Below are 22,190 nucleotides of genomic sequence, written 5' to 3' on the forward strand. Positions count from 1 at the left end.
CACTGACAGTGAACCCTAATGTAAAATACGGACATTGTGTGATGATGATGTGTCAGTGTACGTTCATCAGCTGTAACAAGCATATTGCTCTGGTGCTGGATATTAATAGTGGAGGAGGTTGTGGGGGGGGGGCGGGGTGGGCAGGCAGAGGGTATATGAAATCTCTGTGCCTGCTTTTCAATTTTGCTGTGGACCTAAAACTGCTCTAAGAAGTAAGTCTTTCCTTTTTTATAACTCAGTGATTTTCCATTGTGTGTGTGTGTGTGTGTGTGTGTGTGTGTGTGCCACATCTTCATTATCCGTTTGTCTATTGATGGACATTTGGGCTGCTTCCACTTCTTGGCTATTATTAATAACGCTGCCATAAACATAGGGGGGCATATATCTTTTTTGAATTTGTGTTTTCATTTTCTTTGGGTAAATACTCAATAGCAGAATTATTGGATGACATCGTACTTATGTTTTTAATTTTTTGATGAAACTTTATACTGTTTTCCACAATGGCTGTACTAATTTACATTCCCACCAACAGTGCATGGGGGTTCCTTGTCAACGCTTGTTGTTTCTTGTATTTTTGATACTGGCAATTCTCACAGGTGTAAAGTGATATTTCATTGTGGTTTTGATTTGCATTTCCCTGCTGATTAGTGATGTTGAGTATCTTTTCATGGGTCTGTTGTCCATCTGTATGTCTTTTTTGAAAAAACGTCTATTCATGTCCTCTGCCCATTTTTTAATAAACAAATAACAGAGTCAGACCTATAAATATAGAGAACAAACTTATGGCTGCTGGGGGTGGGGGGATAGGTTGGTGAGAGGATGCACAAAATTGGCAAAGGGGAGTAGGAGATCAGGCTTCAGTTATGGAATGAATAAGTCATGGGACTAAAATGCAGGCATAGAGAATGTAGTGGGTGGTATTGTAATAGCATTCATTGCATGGTAACAGATGGTGGCTCTGCTTGTGAGTATAGCATAGGCTATAGAGTTGTTGAATCAATATGTTGTACACCTGAAACAAATGTAACATTGTGTGTCAACTACACTAAAAAAAAAGTCTATAAAAAAAGGTACAACATTTTTTTTGCTCCCAAGAACCAATTTTCACTGCCTTGAAGGTGACAGTGCTCCAGTTGAGATGCATGATCTAGATTTGCATATATTGACTATTGGGATTTCTCATTATTTCACCCACCCTGTTGGCTCAATCCTGCTATTGCGTATGATTTTCTTGGGACAATTGTTTCCTGAAACAATCCTGCAGAAAATGGAAGCCAGTGATAAAGGACATGTTCAACTATTAATGCTTGTGGGTCCCGCACCTGGGCTAACAAGGAAGCTAGGCTTTTACATTTACCAAGGTCAAAATGACTCCGCAAAACCTCAAAGCATGGGCTCTTAACTCTGCCCCAAGCACACATTGAACATCTGCTTCATTAAAGAAAATAACCAAAAAGGAGTATTTTGAACACAAAAGATAAGAAAAAGGAATAAACTTCCTTCGTTCCCAGAAGATTAAAGTCATACAACTCTGAATATACTAGAAACTTAAGATAAGAACTGCAACTTTCTGAAATGTCCTTTGTCTAATGATTTGCAACCTTTTATGTAAAAATGTATGTAACCTACACCAAATGTTCCCTTACCAGAGCACTCCCTTCTTTTTTTAAAAAAAATTTTAAAATTTAAATTGAGATAATTAACATATAATGTATTATTAGTTTCAGAGGTAGAGGTCAGTGATTCATCAGTCTTATATAACAACACCTAACACCCAGGGCTCATTTATCTGTAAATGGGAGGAAGAGGGCAGAGGGAGTGCAAGCTTGTGACTACTTTGTTTTCTGTTCTCTTCCCCTTCCTGAAGCAAGGAGATGGGAGAAGGGCAAGGAGTACAAGGAATTGTGTATGTATATGTATAGGTGGAGGGGTGGATGGAGGAAGAGAACAAAATATTTACCTTCCATATATATTTATTGATACCAAGATGAGGTAAGTGGCACATTGGTGTGGCTCCCTCGGTTTGATTTCCAAAAACTGAGGCGAGGCTTTTCCTTCCATATTCATCTTATTTAAATCTCTACTTTCACAGTGAATAAAGTAATTCACAATTCAGTATATTCGTAAGGGTGATAGAATTAAAACAGATTTTATTGATACATAACCAGTTATGATGTGACAGTGGATACCGACTGAATATGTTAGTCTGAAAATGCATTTTTTAATTTATAATAATATTTTTTTATTATATTATGTTAGTCACCATACAGTACATCCCTAGTTTTTGATGTAAAGTTCTATGATTCATTACTTGCATATAACACCCAGTGCACCATGCAATACGTGCCCTCCTTAATACCCATCACCAGCCTATCCCATCCCCCCCCCGAAGCCCTCAGTTTGTTTCCCAGAGTCCATAAGCAAAATATATTTTAAAACATTAAACAAGCAACCCTGTTGTGTGCCAAACTCTGTGTGTAGACGCATTTCATGCCCTCAAAAACCTTATAATTCATTCAGCGACATAAAAGCAAAATCTGTGATTTACAGGTAAACCAACAATGTTATCAAAATGCCATGGGATAGACAGAGGGAATAAAATCATAGATCATGAATAAACATATGTGAGTTAATGTAGCTTCTTAAATTATTTCTATGTCATATGCTTGGGGCCCTTCAATGGAAAATCCTAGGTAGAAGGACACTCTTTCTATGTTCCCACCACTCCTGAGTGGACCCGAATAAACAGGTATCACTGGTATTTTAATTTTTTTCTCTGTTCCATATTCCATAGAGATTAGCTTGCCTTCGGCCTGACCAGTTAGACGACATAAGAGGTCTTTGACTTCTTTTTTTTTCCACACGTCTCCACTTGGCAAGAGAGAATTTACATTTTGTGCTTTATTGAAGTATTGCTCTGTCTCAGCCTTGCAAACAAGACTGTGGAGCCCCTTCTTCTTCCCCAGGTAAAACAGGGTGCTTGCTTGCTTGGACCTGCACATGCTTCTATACTGCCTCTTGAAGGTTCTGTTTAAGGATGAAACATACTTTTCCATGAGTTTGGAATCTTCATCTAGTTCTTGATTTTCTGGCCAGAACAGAAGGCAGGCCAAAAAATAAGGGTCTGGATATTGATAACTTGGTCCTATGGATAGCAACGCTTCTCGGAGCAGTTTTTTCAGTATGCTAAGTGGTTGGATGGACTTGGAGTGGGGTTTTAGACAATTAAGAATAATGTTGGCTAAAATGAAATTTAGTTTCTCCTTTGTCAGCTGCTTATTTTGGTTTTGCTTCAGGAGGAAAGAATATTTGTTCACTATATTTTCCATGTTGGTTGCAGCCTCTCTGTGATTTGGATTAAGATATTCCAGGAGTCCAGAAAACCTATCTGCTCTCAAAGCTTCTAGACCTTTCCTGAAACTCTCCTCTTGGAAAAACTGACTCTCTCTACTTTGTAGCAAACCCAAATCCAAACAGCAGAAAAGTTCCCCATATTTCCTGAAACAACGAGTGATTTTCTTGTTTAAGGAGATTTCTACTGTTTCTTTTTGGGTGTTCCTCATTTGCAAAAGAACAATATAATCATTAAAAAAGTCAAAGCACCTTTTCAAATCTGATTGTAAATTTTCTAAGTAGGATGTGAACTTGCTAAGGGCCAAATAATACTCACATTTTGGATTTGTGGGTGTCATCCCCTTTCCTGATAAAAAGTCTGCCATAGCTTTTTTAGATAATTCATTTTCTTTGAGGAAACAAGGTGTGAGCTGGAGAATCTGAATAGCATAAAGACCAACTTCTATTTCACCCACGAAACCGGCAGTGTTGTATGTGTCATATTTTCTTTGCAACTTCTGTGGTCCCCAGGGCTCCGTTTCGCAGGCTTTCCTCTCGGCTTGTTCTTGGGATTTTTTAAAAGCTTTTGAGGCGTTTTCAGCGGCTTCCAGGAGGCATATTAGATCATTAACTGTAATATCCTTGGCATTTTTCATTTCATCCAACCGCCATTTGATTCGACTTTTGTAGACTTGACCAAGTGTATCTGAGATATAGGAATTTTTAGGTGCTTTCTTTTTGGCCTCGTTTGCCCAATCTAGAGCAGTACTAAAATTCTTCTCTTTAATGTAGAAATATCTTGCTAAGGCCTGACAAATGAACGCATTTTGTGGGAATCGAAGAGTCCCAGCCATCAAGACCTTTTCAATTTCTTCGTTCTCTAAAGCTTCGATTAATGGGGCAAACAAAGTGTCTGTTTCATCCCCATACTCCTTGCGCTGTCTTGTAAGCAGAAGAGTTTGCACATCATGTTGAAATTTTTCTCTTCCTATTCCAGAAACATAGAATAAATCCTCCTTTAAGATCTTCAGTGCAATTTGACACTTATTCAAGTTATAGCTGTTTTCCAGTTCTTTCAGACAGAAGATGGCAATCAAAGGATGAATGATGCGCACACCTGTGTATCTCCCAAATTCTGCGACTTCTGTGTTTATTAGAAGTGTAGAATAGGCTCCCATCTTGTCGTCTAGGCTTTCGGGTTCCCAGGGGGTACTAGTGTATATGATTCCCAAAAATATTTCACACTGTGATACTGAGATTGTAGAATCAGTAACATAGGAGTTGAGTAAAGCCAGGAAAGAAATGAGCTGTCCTTCCTTGCTGTCCACATTCTGTCCTTTTAGGATATTCCGGACTACGTTTTCTATATATATTTCATTAAAATTGCTTTTCAAGATCATGAAGGAATAAAAGTTTTCACAGTTCTTGTGTTCCTTCTCAATTTCTTCCAGTTTGGCCTCAAAAGCTCTTTGTTCCTTGGGAGAAAGTTGGTAGGTTAGGGCAACACTGTCAGCTAATTTTGCAGTTTCGTCAGGATTCTGGGATCTCATGCAGTTTAGGATAATCACCAGTGTTTTTTCATATCTCAAACCCTTCTCTGCTAAAATGGAATCGATGGCATTCTGCAGGACATAAACGTTTTCCTGGTCTTCAAAATCATCCACAAGGAGAAGTACAGGAAAGTAATCTTCAGGGCTGGTTGCCTTATAGGTAATTAATTTGGTCACTTGTTCTACAATTTCTCCAAAATCCGTTGTTTTGTTTTTTAACACAGCACATCTAAAGCTTTTCTTTAGGTCCCAGAGAACATTCATAGCCAATGTAGTACCCCCACAGCCTGGATGGTGATAAAGATTGATAATTTTTGCAAATACTGGTTTAGGAGAGTCTGCCCAGCACTGGATCAGATCTTTAAGCTTTTCATAACTATCCCTTTTGACAAAAGCTGAAGAATAGTTTTCAGAAGAAAAATAGAAGTTCCACCAGGATACTTTGCCACCTCGATAAAAGTGTTCCTCTTTTGATGTCTTAAATTCTTGGAATTTAGATTCATCTTTCTCTATGTCTGTGTCTTTACACTCATTTTCACAGAGGATTTCCAGTGCAGTCAAGATATCCTCTTCCTTTTTCTCTAAGATAACTGAAGCAAATCCATGGGAGGGCAAAAATCTTCTTGATGACTGAGTCACTGGTTTTAGTTTAAGAATAGTACTGTTTATCAGTTCTAAATTTAAAGTCGAAATACTGTGGTTTGTTAATTCATCTGCTGCTGTCAGTCTTGTTTGTAGCAGATCCTTCCATCGTTGATAAATCTGTGAGTTTACACAGATACACAATATATTTTCCATTCCTTTGAGAGCTTGGTAGAAAGCACAGAAAGTTTCAATAAGGGGATCTCCTGGGCTTTCCACTGAAGAGAGTAATAGAAACACTACCAAAAATTTCCCTCTTGTCATTATATTTTCATCTGTGAGAAATAAAATCAGCTTCCTGACTTCAGAAGCTCTTTCTCTGTGCCATAAATGTGGTTCTAGAGGCTTATAGCTCTCATTTTTCAAGTCTGACCTGCCATTGCAGAAGATCCAGCTGGGCTGCTCATAAAGATTCAAACTAGAAATTTTCTCCCTTATGTTATTTGACTTTTCTTCAAACTGATTTGGAAAGTGAAGATTTGCTACTCGGCTTTTTTTGTAAGCTTTGACCACCCCCTTGCTCACAGATTCGGGATCAAACTCCAGCACAGCAAACCATTTCATTTCCTTTAGAAAATCTAAGTTCTTTGTTTGATTTGGATGGCATTTATTTGTTACAAGAATGTACCAGCTGTAGTATGAATTATCCAGTGAGTCTCGGTTGCCTATGAGAAGTTTCACCAGCTTTTGTCCTTCACTCTCCTTCTTATTTGCCTTCACCTCATATTCTTCTTCAGCCACTTTTCTAGATGCTGCTACTGACTTAAAATTTTGTGAAAATTCTTTGTAAGCTATAGCCCGTTGCTTGACATTGGCCAGGATATCCTTAGAGCTGGGCCCATCTCTCACAAACAGTGAAAGATCTTGGTTTGGTTTCCATGTTTCGTTTTTACAACTTTGCATCCTAATTAAGAAATATTTTTCTCCACATACAGAATATTTTGGAATAACATCTACTTCAATGACAAATCTGTCAGATGGTGTATTGTTCTGCAGTAGGACTTCCACAAACCTTGGCTCCCGAATGCACTTCTTGGCTTCATTGATCTCATTTCCTTCAAAGTATTGTCTGATCATTACATTAAAGTGGTCAATGAAGGCATCCTTACTGGTGACTTTCACACCAACAATTTGTCCATGGGGTTTGTTCTTGACTCCAAAATGGATAGTGCCATTGGTGCGTGAATTCATACAAGCTGATGCAAATCGGAAGACTTCATTGCTAAATTTCATCTTAATGTCCTTTTCTGTGGCTGCTTCTGTGTTTGTGAGGGCTTTGAACTCATGTATTGGGTCTATGAGATTGAGTGGGCCAGTTTCAGGTTGTAGAATACTATGTTCTATGTAACGTTGGCTGTTATGAAACTGATCAAAAGGATATGGCATACAAGTCAACTGTTCAGTTTCTGGCCTATCCTCATTTTGGTCTTCAGTGGTCACTCCTTCATTTAATGCATCTTCTTTCATAAGAATCGATTCTTGTTCTTTGGTATCTCTCATCTCTCTGAGATCATGATCATTATTGGATACCACTGATTTTTCCTCTTCCTTTTTCATCTTTTGTGGGTTTTTTGGGTGTTCTTTTTTGGAGGGTTTGGTATGATCTAATTGTCCAGAATCCTGATTGTTACTTTCAGAGGAGCTGTTATTCAATCTGTTATATGTACGTTTTATCAAAAGTGCCGGACCCCGTGGTAGCCCCATTTCTCTAAGATCATTTTCAGTTAATTCCTGCAGAACTAATCCAGTTACTTCTTCAGTGAGCAGAATCTGCCCATATTTTTCATCAATCTTAAGGTCTTTTGTTACCCATTGTTTCACATGCTCTTTGGTCCAGTCGTTGATAATTTCAGGTAGATTTACTTGTTCACTCATTTCAACTTGCAATTTTCTTCCTTAGAAAAAGTAATACAATAAGTATTTTAGTATTATACTTTATCATGGAAATCACATAGTCAATTACGTATGTAATTTGATATAAACAACACATACAAAATATTGTTCAAGGTTGACTTTTAAAGCCACTTGATACTTATTTTTAATGTTTTATAGTCCCAGTTAATGTCCTTATTTCCTAGATGATTATAATTGTGACTATGAAATGAGCAGTAGCTTCTAACTAGGGTGACATATATATTTTTTCATATAGTAATTTTCCTGTATAGGCTTAACTTGGTGAAAGTTGGGTTTTTGTAACTTAAACCCAGTATCTTAAGTAACACAGGCATTGGTGCCCATGGCTGAATATTGCAAATAAACTTTAAAATATAAAACTGGACAAGTGGGGGGGTGCCTGGCTGGCTCAGTCGGTAGAATGTGTGACTCTTGATCTCGGGGTTGTGAGTTTGAGTCCCAGATTGGGTGTAGAGATTAATTAAATAAATCTTAAAAAAAAAAACTGGATAAGTGGAGGTGGGTTGGGGAACAGGAACCTCCTTTCTCAACTAGGAAGAAGGCCATCTTTGTTACATAGTGATGAAGCAGCCAGTTAACTCATCACTCACTGTCTTTTGGAACTCAAGCTGTTAGGCTACCAAGGTGGAAAGAGATGTGGCAGCAAAATGGCACGATAATCAATTTGGTTGGCTAATTCTTGTGGCTCTCAGAGGTACCAAAAGAGTTAGCTGTAGTTCAAACAGGTCTGGCCTGAGTGAAATTAGATAAGAAAAATAGTATGAGTTTTAAAATTTGTTAAAACCATTTCAGCCTATGTAGCAACATTTTCCTAGATATGTCTTCTGAGGCAAGTGAAACAAAAGCAAAAATAAACTATTGGGAATTTATCAAAATAAAAAGCCTCTGCACAGCAAAATAAACAATAAAAAAATTTAAAAGATAACCTATTGAATGGGAGAAGATATTTGCAAATGACATATCTGATAAAGGGTTCATATCCAAAATATATAAAGAGCTTATACAACTCATTACCAAAAAAACAAATAATCTAATTAAAAATGGGCAGAAGACATGACTAGACATTTCTCCAAAGAAGACATACAGATGGCCAACAGACACATGAAAAGATGCTCACCAACATCAGGGAAATGCAAATCAAAACTATAATGAGAAAGAAGAGAAAGATGGCAGCAGAGAAGGAGGACTCTAGGTTTGTCACATCCCACAAACACAACTGGATAATTATCAAATTATCCTAAATACCCCAGGAATCAACCTAAAACAGCAGAATACACATTTTTCTCAAGTGCATACGTAACATTCTCCAGAACAGATCACATATTAGGTCACAAAACAGATCTCAACAAATACAAAAAGACTGAAATTATACCATGCACCTGACCACAACATTATGAACATAGAAGTTAACCACAAGAAAAAAACTGGAAAAACCACAAATACATGGAGGTTAAACAACATGCTACTAAACAATGAATGGGTTAATCAGGAAATCAAAGAAGAAATTAAAAAATACATGGGAACAAATGAAAATGAAAACACACAGTCCAAAACCTTTGAGATGCAGTAAAAGTGGTCCTACGAGGGAAGTATATAGCAATACAAGCTTATCTCAAAAAGCAAGAAAAATCTCAAATAAACAACCTAACCGTACACCTAAAGGAGCTAGAAAAATAACAACAAACAAAGCCTAAAGCCACCAGAAGGAAGGACATAATAAAGATTAGAGCAGAAATAAATGATATAGAAACTAAAAACACAATAGAACAGATCAATGAAACCAGGAGCTGGTTTTTTGAAAAAGTTAGTAAAATTAATAAATAAAATGAACCTTTAGCCAGACTTATCAAAAAGAAAACAAAAAGGACCTTAATTGTTCACCATGATCAAGTGAGATTTATTCCTGGGTTGCAAGGTAGTTCAATATTTGCAAATTAATTTGCATGATACATCACATTAATAAAGGAATGGATACCTGAGGCAACTGTGTGGCTCAGTCAGTTAAGTGTCTGACTCTTGATTTCAGCTCAGGTTATGGTCTCAGGGTTGTAAGATCCAGCCCTGCATAGGGCTCTGAGCAGGCATGGAGCCTGCTTAAGATTCTCTTCCACCCCTCCCCCTACCTCCCCCCTCCACAAGAAAGGAATGGATTAAGAACCATATGATCATTTCAATAGATGCAAAAAAGCACTTGACGGTGTACAACATCCATTCATGATAAAAACTCTCAACAAAGTAGGTTTTGAAGGAACATACCTCAACATAATAAAGGCCATATATGAAAAACCCACAACTAATATCATCCTCAAACTCTCCATGGTCAGGAACAAGACAGGGATGTCCACACTCACCACTGTTATTTAACATAGTACTGGAAGTCCTAGCCACAACAATCAGACAGCACAAAGAAATAAAAGGGATTCAAATCTGTAAGAAAGAAGTAAGACTTTCACTCTTTGCAGATGACATGATACTCTATATAGAAAACCTGAAAGACTCCACCAAAAAACTGCTAGAACTGATACACGAATTCAGTAGAGTTGCAGAAATCAAAGTACAGAAATCTGTTGCATTTCTATACAGCAATAATGAAGCAGCAGAAAGAGGAATTAAGGAATCAATCCCATTTACACCAAAAACAATAAGATACCCAGGAATAAACCTAAACAAAGAGGTGAAAAAATTGTACTCTGAAAAGTATAAAATACTGATGAAAGAAATTGAAGGTGATACAAAGAAATGGAAGACATTCCATGCTCATGGATTGGAAAAACAAAGTTTGTTAAAATGTCTATAATACCCAAAGGAATCTACACATTTAATGCAGTCCCTATGAAAATAGCAACAGCATTTTTCACAGAACTAGAACTAACAATCCTAAAATTTGTATGGAACACAAAAGACCCCAAATAGTCAAAGAAACCTTGTAAAAGAAAAGTAAAGCTGGAGGCATCACAATTCTGGACTTAAAGTTATATTACAAAGCTATAGTGATCAAAACAGTAATGGTACTAGCACAAAAATAAACACATAGATCAGTGGAACAGAGTAGAAAACCCAAAAATGAACCCACAACTATATGGTCAATTAATCTTCAAAAAAGCAGGAAAGAATATCCAGTGGGAAAAAGTCTCTTAAACAAATGGTGTTGGGAAAACTGGATAGCTACATGCGAAAGAATGAAATTGAACCACTTTCTTACACCAAACAAGAATAAATTCAAAATGGATTAAAGACCAAAATGTGAGACCTGTAACCACAAAAAAATCCTGGAGGAGAACACAGGCAGTAACCTCTCTGACATCAGCTGTAGCAACTTCTTTCTAGGTATGTCTCCTGAGGCAAAGGAAACAAAAGCAAAAATAAACTACTGGGACTTCATCTTTCACACACTGAAGGAAACAATCAACAAAACTAAAAGACAACCTACTGAATGGAAGAAGACATATCTGATAAAAGGTTAGTATCCAAAACATATAAAGAACTTACAGAGCTCAACACTGAAAAAATGAATAATCTAGTTAAAAATGGGCAAAAGACATGAATAGACATATTTCCAAAGAAAACATCCAGATGGCCAACAGACACATGAAAAGATGCTCAACATCACTGATCATCAAGAAATACGTTTCAAAACTACAATGAGATATCCCCTCACACCTGTCAGAATGGTTAAAATCAACAACCCAAGAAACAGGTCAGGATGTGGAAATAGGGGAACCCTCTTAAAACGCTGGTGGGAATGCAAATTGGTGCAGCTACTCTGGAAAACAGTATGGAGGTTCCTCAAAAAATTAAAAATTAGAACTACTATATAATCCAATAATTCCATTACTGGGTATTTACCCAAAGAATATGAAAACACTAATTTGAAAAGATAGATGCACCCCTATGTTTATTGCAGCATTACTTCTAAGAGCCGAATTATGGAAGCAATCAAGTGTCCACTGATTAGATGAATGGATAAAGAATATGTGTGTATATGTGGTATATACACACAATGGAATATTACTTGGTCATAAAAAAGAATAAGATCTTGCCATTTGCAACAACATGGATAAATCTAGAGGGTATAATGCTAAGTGAGACAAATCAAAGAGAAACAAATACAATATGATTTCACTCATATGTGGAATTTAAGAAACAAAACAAAAGAACAAGGTAAAAAGAGACAAACAAAGAAAAACAGACTCTTAACTATAGAGAACAAACTGATGGTTACTAGAAGGGAGGTTGGTTGGGGGGAATGGGTAAAATAGGTGATGGGGGATGAAGAGCACACTTATCATGATGAGTGCTGAGTCATGTACAGAGTTGTTGAAAATTACTCTATTATACACCTGAAACTAATGTAACACTGTATGTTAAGTATACTGTAATCAAACTAAAATTAAAAACAAACAAACAAATAAACAATTTCAGCCTAAATCATTGATGTGAGAGTAATTCAGTTCCCACAGTTACATACTTTGCAGAGTTGCAAGAACTTAGTATCCCGGAACACCCTGGAGCAGGGATTCTCAACTTGGGCTGAGCATTAGAATCACCTGAGACTCCACATCCTGATAATTTAATTGGCTGAGAGAGTGGGAGGAGAGTTCAAGCATTAGTACTTTTCAAAATCTGTTGGTGTCATTCTTTTGTGCAGATGAGGTTGACAGCAGTTCTCTACACGTAGTGTCCAGATCAACAGCATTAGCACCACTGGGAAGCTTTGAAAAAATGTAAATTCTCAGGTCCCACCCCCGACCTAGTGAATCGGCATTAAAAAGGAAATCAATAGAGTGGTTTAAATAAAGGAAAACAAGAAGTGAAAATATTATAAGGATAAATAGATTAAAAGCATTAAGTATCAAACAAAACAAAAATATTAAACTATAAAGAGAAAATACAAACATTTTAAAAGATTTGTAATATTTTAAATGAAAGATTTGAAAGATCCTAGTTTAAAAAAAGATCGTTTTACATGAAAGATTTAAAGATCCTAGGTTTTTATATAACAAGTCACAAAGTCTAGCCAAACTGTAAATTTGACCCATCTGTGTTTGGGGTTTCTTGCAGAAGCTTTTCCCGAGGGTTTTCTTGGGGTCATATGTGAAGGATGAGCTAAACTGAGGCCTCAGCCTATAGCCTATACCAGCCAGAGAAGAAACGCATGCTAGTCATTTATGGTGTGAATACCATAAACACTTTAGAATAATTTACCCCGTCTATACGCATGCTACTGCCGGGCATAGCAGCTTCTGCTTGCTTGCATAAAACTTTCCCAGTGCCTTAGTGTCTTGAATCCTCTTAGTCACTTTGGCTTCATTCTGCAGGACACACCTAGTCCTGAGCCAATTAGCAGAACTATAAGCAACCGGCACAATGAACATTATAAACATATTTCAGATTATCAATTCCATTCACTTACAGTGTAGTTGGAAGGGGGTCTTAGAATTAGCATACATATCACAACCAGAGATAAATATCACTTGTTTGTTCACTCGACAAATATTTATTAGGCACCTATCAGGCATCATGCTCAAGAAAACTAGTGGTGACCAAAAGAGATGTGAAGTTCTTTCATAGGACTAAAAGTACATTGGGGAAAATTTTAAAAAGAAGGAAGAACCATACACACATATATTCAAAACAGTTTATCATGACAAACTGTGATAGTGCTTTGTGTAAGAAACGATAAGGGGCAAAGGACTGGGATCTGTGAGGAGGAGTGTCACTAGGAGGAAAGTGGGGACACTGGGCAGGTGAAGTTAAAGTGGAGCTTCTGGAGTAGGGTAGGAGGAAGGTAGAGGGAGCAAGTCTGGGGGACAGAGTGAAGGGAATAAGGAATAGTCTACCTGGTAGGATTTCCAAAGGCCTATCTAGTGGGTCCAAGGAGATGGGTGAGGTGGTGCTCTGCAGTGGGCTGTCCCTGCGTCTGCCCCCAGAGCCAGGTGCTGGGCCTGCCAAAGAGAATTCCTGGGCAGGGGGAATTACCAACCAGGACATGACTCCTTGAACCCAGGAGCCTGGAGGCTCATCCCTGATCCTCCTGTCTCCTCTGCAGAGTCCCTAAGTGTCACCTCAGATAAGACTGAAGGAGAGGTTCTGCCTTACCTCTTTACAAGCACTATATGGAGCCAATAGGATAAGCAGTTATTAATAAGCATATTCTTAATGAAAGATTTTTTGAAGTCACTTTGGAGAAAAGGCTGAATAAAAAATGATTACTGTATTATTTTTAAATTTAGTCTTAAAATGTTTCATACCTTAACAATTTGCTGAATACTTGCTTTTTATATATTTTAATATATTTTGACCTGCTTTCTGCAGGCAGCTGAGGGGAAGAGGCACTCATGCCCTCAGACACTATTCTCATCACAATTTTTGGTGGCTCCATAGACACCTAGATGATCCTTCAATATACTGGCATTTCTCCATCATGACTGCTTCTCGTCCAATGATCTTAACCTCCCCCCCCAAATCCACTGCTATGGTCACACCATTGACCTTATCACAAACTGTCATGCGTTGATTTGTGACCCCCTCCACACAAACTTATGTGTTTGTGATAGGTGAAATGGGGTCATTTATGTCAAGGGGTTTAAGATGGAGCCAGGAGGCCATTAAGGAGATGGGCCTTATGCATGTCCTCACTGGTAGAACCATGAACTTTTAAACTGGGCCAAATAGAAAATATTCCAAGGACTCAGTCCTAACACTTGCAATTTGCTACTTGCTAGCAAGACGTTTTCTTAGTGATAGCCTTAGCAATCAATTATATTCAATCAAGATGAGTTTTCTGCCCCCAACACCAATCAAAAATTCTTTGTAAGCAACGTATATAGGCATTCCCTTTTTTTTAAATTAAAGATTTTATTTATTTATTTGACAGAGAGAGACAGGCAGCGAGAGAGGGAACACAAGCAGGGGGAGTGGGAGAGGAAGAAGCAGGCTCATAGCGGAGGAGCCTGATGTGGGGCTCGATCCCATAACGCCGGGATCACGCCCTGAGCCGAAGGCAGACGCTTAACGACTGTGCCACCCAGGTGCCCCTAGGCATTCCCTTTTTGCCTGACTTTTGCTTGGTGGGACACTATCTGGGTTGCTACCCAAATCTGTGTACCCCAAATTGCAACTCTTTGATCCCAAATAAACTCTCTTGCTTAATGATCACCTCCCGCCAAGTTTAGGTTGTTGTGATGAAGTCCTAGCCCCAGTACCTTGGAATGTGACCTTTTGGAACATAGGGTCATTGCAGATGTTAACATGAAGCTGTTAGAATGAGCCCTAATTCAATATGACCAGTATCTTTATAGGAAAGTGAAATTTAGCCACAGAGGTTCACACACATACAGTGAGAATACCACGTGCAGAAGAAGGCAGAGATTGGGGTGATCTATAAGCCAAGGAATGCCAGAGATCACCAGCAAACCACCAGAAACTAAAGGAGAGACAGGGAATTCTTCTCTTTCACAGCCCACAGAAGGAACCAACCCCACCAACATCTTGATGTTGAGGACTTCCAGCCTCCAGAACTGTGAGACAATACATTTCTGTGGTTTAAGCCACGTAGTTTGTGGTACTTTGTTACAGCAACCCTAGCAAACTAATAGAATCACCAATGGCTACAAGCCTTCCAGCATCTCAGATTCAAATATCTCCCTCACCAGGATCTCCTGCCCCTTAGACTCACTATGTTTATTTTTTTTTTTTAAGATTTTATTTATTTATTTGAGAGAGAGAGATAGAAGGAGCAGGGGGAGCAGGGGGAGAGGGAGAGAGAGAATCTCAAGCAGACTCTGCACCTAGCAGGGAGCCCCACATGGGGCTGGATCTCACGATCCTGAGATCATGACCTGAACCGAAATCAAGAGTCAGATGTTCAGTCGGGTGACTGAGCCACCCAGGCGCTCCTAGACTCACTGCCTTTAGTGCTCAAATTCTAATATTTCTTTAACACCAAGACCCATAACTCACCGATTCTAGATTCTATTACTTTCTCACTCCCGTCCCCCTGCCCCTGCATCTCCTCACTGCCTCTCCCTTGTAACTAGCTTGATTTTTTTTTTTTTGTTCATTCATTATAATCACTTGCTTTCTCCTTCCTCCACTTGTACTCTGCCCATGTCAGGAACATGGCTGGACAATGACCTTCTATACCCGACTGGTCTCACTTTAAAGTCATGACCACTGTCTTCCAGCAGGCTGTTAGTGCTTTGAACTACCATACTGTTTCCTGCTGTATTCATTCTCTCATTGTCCTAAACTATTTTACACATTCTCCTCTCTCATCAAATCTCCAACACCTCCTCAACATTGTCACTTTCCGCTGTAACCCTACTTCCTACTGCAACTTGGAAATTGAAGCAATCAGAAAAGAGCTTCCCTGAGCTCTTAAAACCATATCTACCCCTGTTCTGTTTCTTGACTTTTCTTCTGTTACTAGGTCCATACATTCTATTTTAGTTTCTGTTCTCTTAATTGACTGTCCATACCTCTTGCTCTGGAGAGGAGGCCTCTTCTCTGGAGATGCTCTCATCACTCTCCACAGACTTGTTCTGTCCAAGTCTGTGGCAATATCTTCTCTTAGTCAGAGTCCTCTCTCACCTTGTCCTCTGGGTGCCCCAAATATTGTAAGGAAGAGCTGTAGATTTTCTCTTCTGATTTAGCCAGTGATTACAGCAATTCCACTAGACCCCAGCACTCTCCAAGAAGCAACACATGAAGGGTTTCCTGCTTATCAGCTACTAGATGCCCAGAGACACACATGTGTATGTGTAATTTGGGGATGGTGGAAGGGCTTGTCTTTGTGGTACCTCCCAGGGAGGTGACGTCCCCCTCATTTCTCTTAATTGTTTGAATTCTGTCGGAACCACAGGGAGATGGGAGCACTCTTCTCAAATTGGAATGGCATTTGTTCTCCCCAAATCTGTCTTTTTATCTCTATTTCACAGGTTGCCCCATTGTTCAAAGACGAAGACCCTTTATAACATCAAAACATTTCTTAGCTGCTCACTGCTATGATGGGAGCTGAGAAGATACATAATGATTTGAAGTTACTATATATTTGGTAACACTTTCACATGAATTTTGCACTCTGTCAGTTATACAAGCATCTTATAGAGTCTATAATCCATATTTGGCTGGAACTATGTATTTAATTCAAGGCGACCATTATTTGGGCAAAAACATTTTAATAATGCTTTAGTATAACTCTGTGGCCCAATCCGTGTCTTCAACCTTGTTTGGGGTGATGATTTGTAAATATTTATATAGAACTTTAATGTATTTCACTGTTCTGAGGCTTACAAAGACCTTTCATGAACATTCTTTGATAGATTTACATCCTGGAATATTGGCATATTTTTTAAACATGAGGGACATTTATGTTTGGCAAGAGGCTACATAGTGTAAATAAAGGGGGAGGGGTTGTGATCAGGAAAACAGTATCGTGATTAAATGTGTCTCCTCTCAGCCAACCTGTTTTCATTGTATAAGTGCATGGGACCAGAACCAGTGCTGTCTTGGTTGGCATTTGGTTTTGTTCTGCTTCTTCAAAAGAAAAGCACATGAAACCTGTATGTCTAAAATGGATAAAGGTGTTGCTCTGCTTTCAGTTGGGGAAAAGACCTCTACCTTATCTCCTTTATTCTGTTCTGGGAAAATTTTGAACCCTGGAGTTCTCCTTATGAGTACTTGATTTCAGACCCATTCCTTAAGGACTTTTATTTTCTTTCTTTGGGGCTGATTAGGAAGGCTCAAACCAGCAGCTTTTAGGGCAAGCACTGGTGCCTACTCCAGGAAGCTGGGCCTCAGCAGCCCACAGGTATCTTTGCCTCTAGGAAAGAAGGCTCACAATCGGAGACCAGAAGGCCTACACCTGTTCCGATGTTCTTCAGAGCTGAAACTGCCAAGCAAGTTAGTGACATTTTCTGGAAGTGCATGTTGAAATGATGTATTTCTTCCCATAGTCTTTGTACAAGCTTGTTGTGAAGGAAGGCCTTAAATAAAATAACTGATCTTTAACATTTGATATCATCTTGAGTTTATAGGAGAGTTTGCCATAGCTGCACACGGTTACAATTTTCTACACAGATTGGTATGCTTCAAGTCCTGATCCTCTGATCTACATTTTACTTAGGTCTTTCTAGCCTCATCTCCAGAGTGCTCCAACTCTAGAAACACTCTGCACCATAGTTGCTAGAAGGTTTCTTTTTTTCTTTCTTCTTCTTCTTCTTTTTTTTTTTAAGATTTATATATTCATTTGACAGAGAGGGAGATCAGGGGAAGGGGCAGAGGGAGAGGGAGAGAAGGAGACAGACTCCCTGCTGAGTGAGGAGCAGGACGCCACCCTGTGACCCTCGGAGATCACAACCTGAGCCAAAATTGAGTCCAACACCCAACTGACTGAGCCACCCATTTTTAAAGACTTCTATGGTCAGTGCAAGTTACATCTAATGATATATGTGAAAACGGCAAGATTCTCGTTCCTTTTAGAATTGTTCATTAAAAATAGCTCATGTACACTTGAAAATATATTCACTTTCAAAGTTCTGCTTTAGTTTTTAGAATTCGTTTTTAAAGAAAGCTTTTAAAACAAGTTGATGAAGCAGGTATCTATAATGATTAGAAACTTACCAAGGCTTTTCTGAAAACTTCCTTTTTACATCAGCAACTTGAAATAGGTCTTTATGAGGTTCTTTGATCTCAAGCTGTTAGATTAGTTGCCTTTTCTTGAAAATTTGCAGGAGTCATGTCCTGGAAATCATCTATGTATGAGGAAGTAAAGATGTAGGCAGAACAGATCTGGCCCTTTTCCAGTTTTGCCTTTTGTTGAGAATCTGTTACCTCAAAAAAAAAAAAATGATATCACAGAAGATTAAAATGTAATTGATTGGACTGTTGCTTAGGAAGTGTTTATGAGACAGATTTTCCCAACTTTCTATTGTGAAAAATTTCAAACATATAGAAGATTTGAAAGAATAATGAAAAGAACATCCTCCACAGAGATGGCATCTCTTCCTATATTTAAATACTTTTTAATATTTAATTAATTAAAAAATTAATTAAAAATTAATATTTAAATACTAAATAAATTAGATAAACATCCAAAAATATGTTGCAGGCATTCTCTTTCCTCCCACATTCCACATTCAGTGTGGAGCAAGTCTGTAGGTAGGTGGTCTCTTCAAAACACGTCCCACGTCTGACCACCAACCACCACCTCCACTGCTACCAACCCGGCCAAGCCCCCACCTCTCTCCTGGATGACAAGAGTGGCTCCCTCATTTGTTTCCCTCTTGCTATTATTGATCCTGCTGGGAACTTCCCCAAAATAGCAGCCAGAGTGACCCTGTCCAAATGTAAAAAAAAATGCCAGTATTCTTTCAATCCCCCCAGTGGCTTTCCATTTGACACAGAGTGAAAGCCCAGCTCCTTATTAAAAACTATAAGGCCTCACATTACCTGGCACCCTGCTACCCCTCTGGTATTACATCTTGCTTTCATTTCCCTTTCTAAAGCTGGTCCGGCCCCCTGGTTGTTCCTTGCAAGGCAGAACCTGCTTCTGCTTCTAGCCTTCTGCTCGGTTTGTCTCCCTGGGAGGTCCCTGGATACCTGTGGGGCTCCTCCCTCCCTTCTCTCAGGCCTTTCATCTCCTATCTTCTTCTCACTGAGGCATCTTTGGCCAGCCTGCAGAAAACTTCATTCCATCTCCAAAGTTTCTGATCTCTCCTCTGGTTTCTTTCTTTCTTTTTCCCTTCCTTTAAATATATATACTTAGCATTTATCACAATAAAGTATTCCACATATTTCTACCTATTTATCTTGTTTCTTTTTCTGTCCATACCCATTATTCTGTGTACTTCAGGGGGACAAGGATTTTGTTCATTTTGTTCACTATTTTACAGTGCCTAGCACAGAGTAGCTGCTTAACAAAAATCTGTTGAATGAATAACATTTTCTCAGGGTAGTTTAAAATAAGGACTTTTTGAAAACTCTTGAGTTAGCAATGTCTGGACAAAAGGACCAAAGGATTGTGCTCATTTCACTGGGGCAATTCTTTCACTTGGCTTGAATCCCAGACAGAAATCTAAGAATATTTGTTTACTGTGTCGCTCATTAGGCAAGAACTAACTCTAGCTTCAATCATCTGGTCACAAAGAAGGGAAAGGAAATTTTGTCAAAAGGAAAGAAAACTTAATAAATATGTGTCTCCTGCAGTCCTTCTAGGCACCCCAGTTTCACAACATCCTGTATCATTTCTGCTGTGTCACTCACAGTTCCCAAATAAGGTCATTTCTCATAACGGGCTGGGCCTCTCTTCTGGGTCCTCAGTGTCAGAGCCTCAGCACCTCTGCTGTTCTCATTTGCTGCTGGTGCTCTGGAGAGCTGATCTCCTGGCAAGGGCCTTACCCATTTCCACAGACGTGCTCTGTTCAGCTCTGCTGCGAGATCTTCTCTTAGCCAGAGTCCTCTTGCAGTATGTTAACCACCTACCCCCTCTCTGAATATCCCTAAAGACCAAGAGGACAGATTCCAGAGTCTCTCTTTTGTTTTAGACAGTGATTATAGCAATTCCAATAAGGCCCAACAGTCTACAGTTTTTGTTGTTGTTGTTGTTTTTTAATTTTTAGTAAGCTCTACACTCAACGTGGGGCTCCAACTCCCAACCCAGAGATCAAGAGTTGCATGCTCTTCCAACTGAGCCAGCCAGGTACCCCTTTTAAATTTGTTTTAAAGTTTATTTATTTCATTTTTTTAAGGCTTAACATGCTAGAAATGAAGCAGCACATCAGGAATTTCCCTCTGCAGCTTTCAGGCCTCTATACACAGCCAGTGACTCACTGCGTGCTGTGTTCAGTGCCGCAAGGGGGGAGTTTTGTGCCACCTAATAGATGGCAGCTTTCTCTCACTTCTTTTTGTTCAGATTCTACCAAGAGATCCCAGGGAGATAGATATACTCTTCTCAGATAAGGTCACAGACATTTATTCCCCAAATCTGGAGTCTTCCTTTGTTAAATGGAAAAATCAGCAATACCTTGTCTTAATATGATATACTAAACTCTTTAATAATGTCCTTGGTCTATTAGAATGTCAAAAGTTTCTCAACCTCCCTCTCCTGTTCATGACAGCAGTTGTGAACATATAACAATTTGAACCTATTATATTCGATAATATTTTTAAAGTAGTTTATACTCTATCAGTTATAAGAGCATCTGCATATATATTGTTGGAGCTAAGTAAAGATCAAAATGACTGATGTGGATAAATTCTGAGGCTGACTTGACATAACTCTTGGCTTCCTAGGGGCCCTCATCTTCCTGTTTTGAAACAATTATAAACACACATCTTATTAGTAATAACATTAATTATTGGCAAAGGAGTTATAGGATGCCATTCTCCAGCAACTACTCCGGTTTTCTCTCTTTAGTTATTGAACAAGAAGCACCGAATCATCCAAACACGGTCGAGCACTGGTGCCCACCCACCCTCATCTCAGGGGGGTCCTCCGAGCACCCCAGATATCAATCCCCTGAGGAGTTCTGTTCTGCAGGACTCTTAGAGCTGATGCTAGGGGAGAGATGTTGTAGAATCCTGATGTTAGTCTGGGAGGGCTATACACACCCCCTCTACAGGTCTGACGAAATGAAACTACACACAAGCAAGTTAAGTTTCATTTCCCGAAGTTAAGTTTCTATTTCAGTTTTTAACCAGATTGCTGTAAAAAATGAATGTGAAGGGAATTCTAACAAAGAAAAATAACACTTCGGAGAGTATTATCTTTGACTAACCATAAAACTTCTAATATAACATCTTAAGTTATGGAAGACAGAATTTTGTATAATTGCACATAACCACAGGTTCCTTTACAACCTTTAACGTTTATATTCCTGAACTTTGCATTGTTTCTCTGTTGTCTTTCCCACTGCCCTATACGACCCAGAAAGCTCACCACTCCAAGTACACGTAACGGTACATTTCTTTTTAGAGGAACATTTGCAAAGTTAGCCTCAGTTTAATATGTTGGTACACATGTGTTTATATAAAAAGTACAGCTGGAATTTAAAAAAAAATAGCTGTCCCATAGGCAGAAAATATAAAGGTTTAATGATGCAGCAACTTACCAAGATTTTTCTGAAAACTTCCTTCTTTTTATATCAGGAAATTGAAGCAGTTGATTTTAACCTTCGTTTTCTTAATCCTTTCCTGATGGCCAGGAGACAAAAGATTGTAAGATCCTTTTGAAAAACTAAGCAATTAAGTTGTGGAGTTCTCTGGTCTCCCGATACTCTGACTCCTCTGAGGGTGTGTAAGGTCTGCAGTGAAGAAACAGAATGAGGAAGTAGAAATGCAGGGAGTTTCACTTTTGCTTAAGAATGATTTATTTGGATTTGGAAGGATGTAAAATATCAGAAAGTTAACATCACAGAAAATTATCAAAAAATTTGAACCATTGCTTAGAAACTGTTCATCAGACAGAATTTTAAGTCATAAAAGTTAAGAAATTGCAGTGGGAAAACACTTACAGAAAAAAAAATAAACATTAAAATCTCAATGTGATCTAAGTGCCTATTATGGGATGAATTGTGCTCCTCCAAAATTCATATGTTGAATTTCTAATAGAATGTGACTGTATTTGGAGATTGGGTCTTTAAAGAGACAGGTAAATTGAAAGGAGGACACTAGGGTGGACTCTAATCTAACACGTCTGGTGTCTTTGTAAGGAGAGATTAGGACACAGACGAACAAACAGAAACAGAAAAG

At 38.6% G+C, this 22,190-nt stretch overlaps 1 protein-coding gene across 3 annotated transcripts; it reads right to left on the reverse strand.

Annotated features, from left to right (window-relative positions):
• Positions 1-2,124: 2,124 nt before the first annotated feature.
• Positions 2,125-21,746, reverse strand: SAMD9L (sterile alpha motif domain containing 9 like). 3 transcript variants are annotated; one of them, XM_057304449.1, is made up of 4 exons: positions 21,551-21,727; positions 19,839-19,939; positions 18,063-18,265; positions 2,125-7,420 (listed from the first exon to the last, which is right to left on the reverse strand). In XM_057304449.1, the coding sequence occupies exon 4, from the start codon at positions 7,398-7,400 to the stop codon at positions 2,643-2,645; it is 4,758 nt and encodes a 1,585-aa protein (XP_057160432.1). In that variant the 5' UTR covers positions 7,401-7,420; positions 18,063-18,265; positions 19,839-19,939; positions 21,551-21,727; the 3' UTR covers positions 2,125-2,642. The 3 variants fall into 3 exon arrangements, with proteins under 3 accessions (XP_057160432.1, XP_048069059.1, XP_026361422.1); XM_048213102.2 differs by lacking the exon at positions 19,839-19,939 and having other exon boundaries at positions 18,063-18,272; positions 21,551-21,746; XM_026505637.4 differs by lacking the exon at positions 19,839-19,939 and having other exon boundaries at positions 21,551-21,742.
• Between the last annotated feature and the right edge of the window lie 444 nt (positions 21,747-22,190).

The sequence above is a fragment of the Ursus arctos genome, unplaced genomic scaffold (assembly GCF_023065955.2).
Source record: "Ursus arctos isolate Adak ecotype North America unplaced genomic scaffold, UrsArc2.0 scaffold_3, whole genome shotgun sequence".
Taxonomy (NCBI): Eukaryota; Metazoa; Chordata; class Mammalia; order Carnivora; family Ursidae; genus Ursus; species Ursus arctos.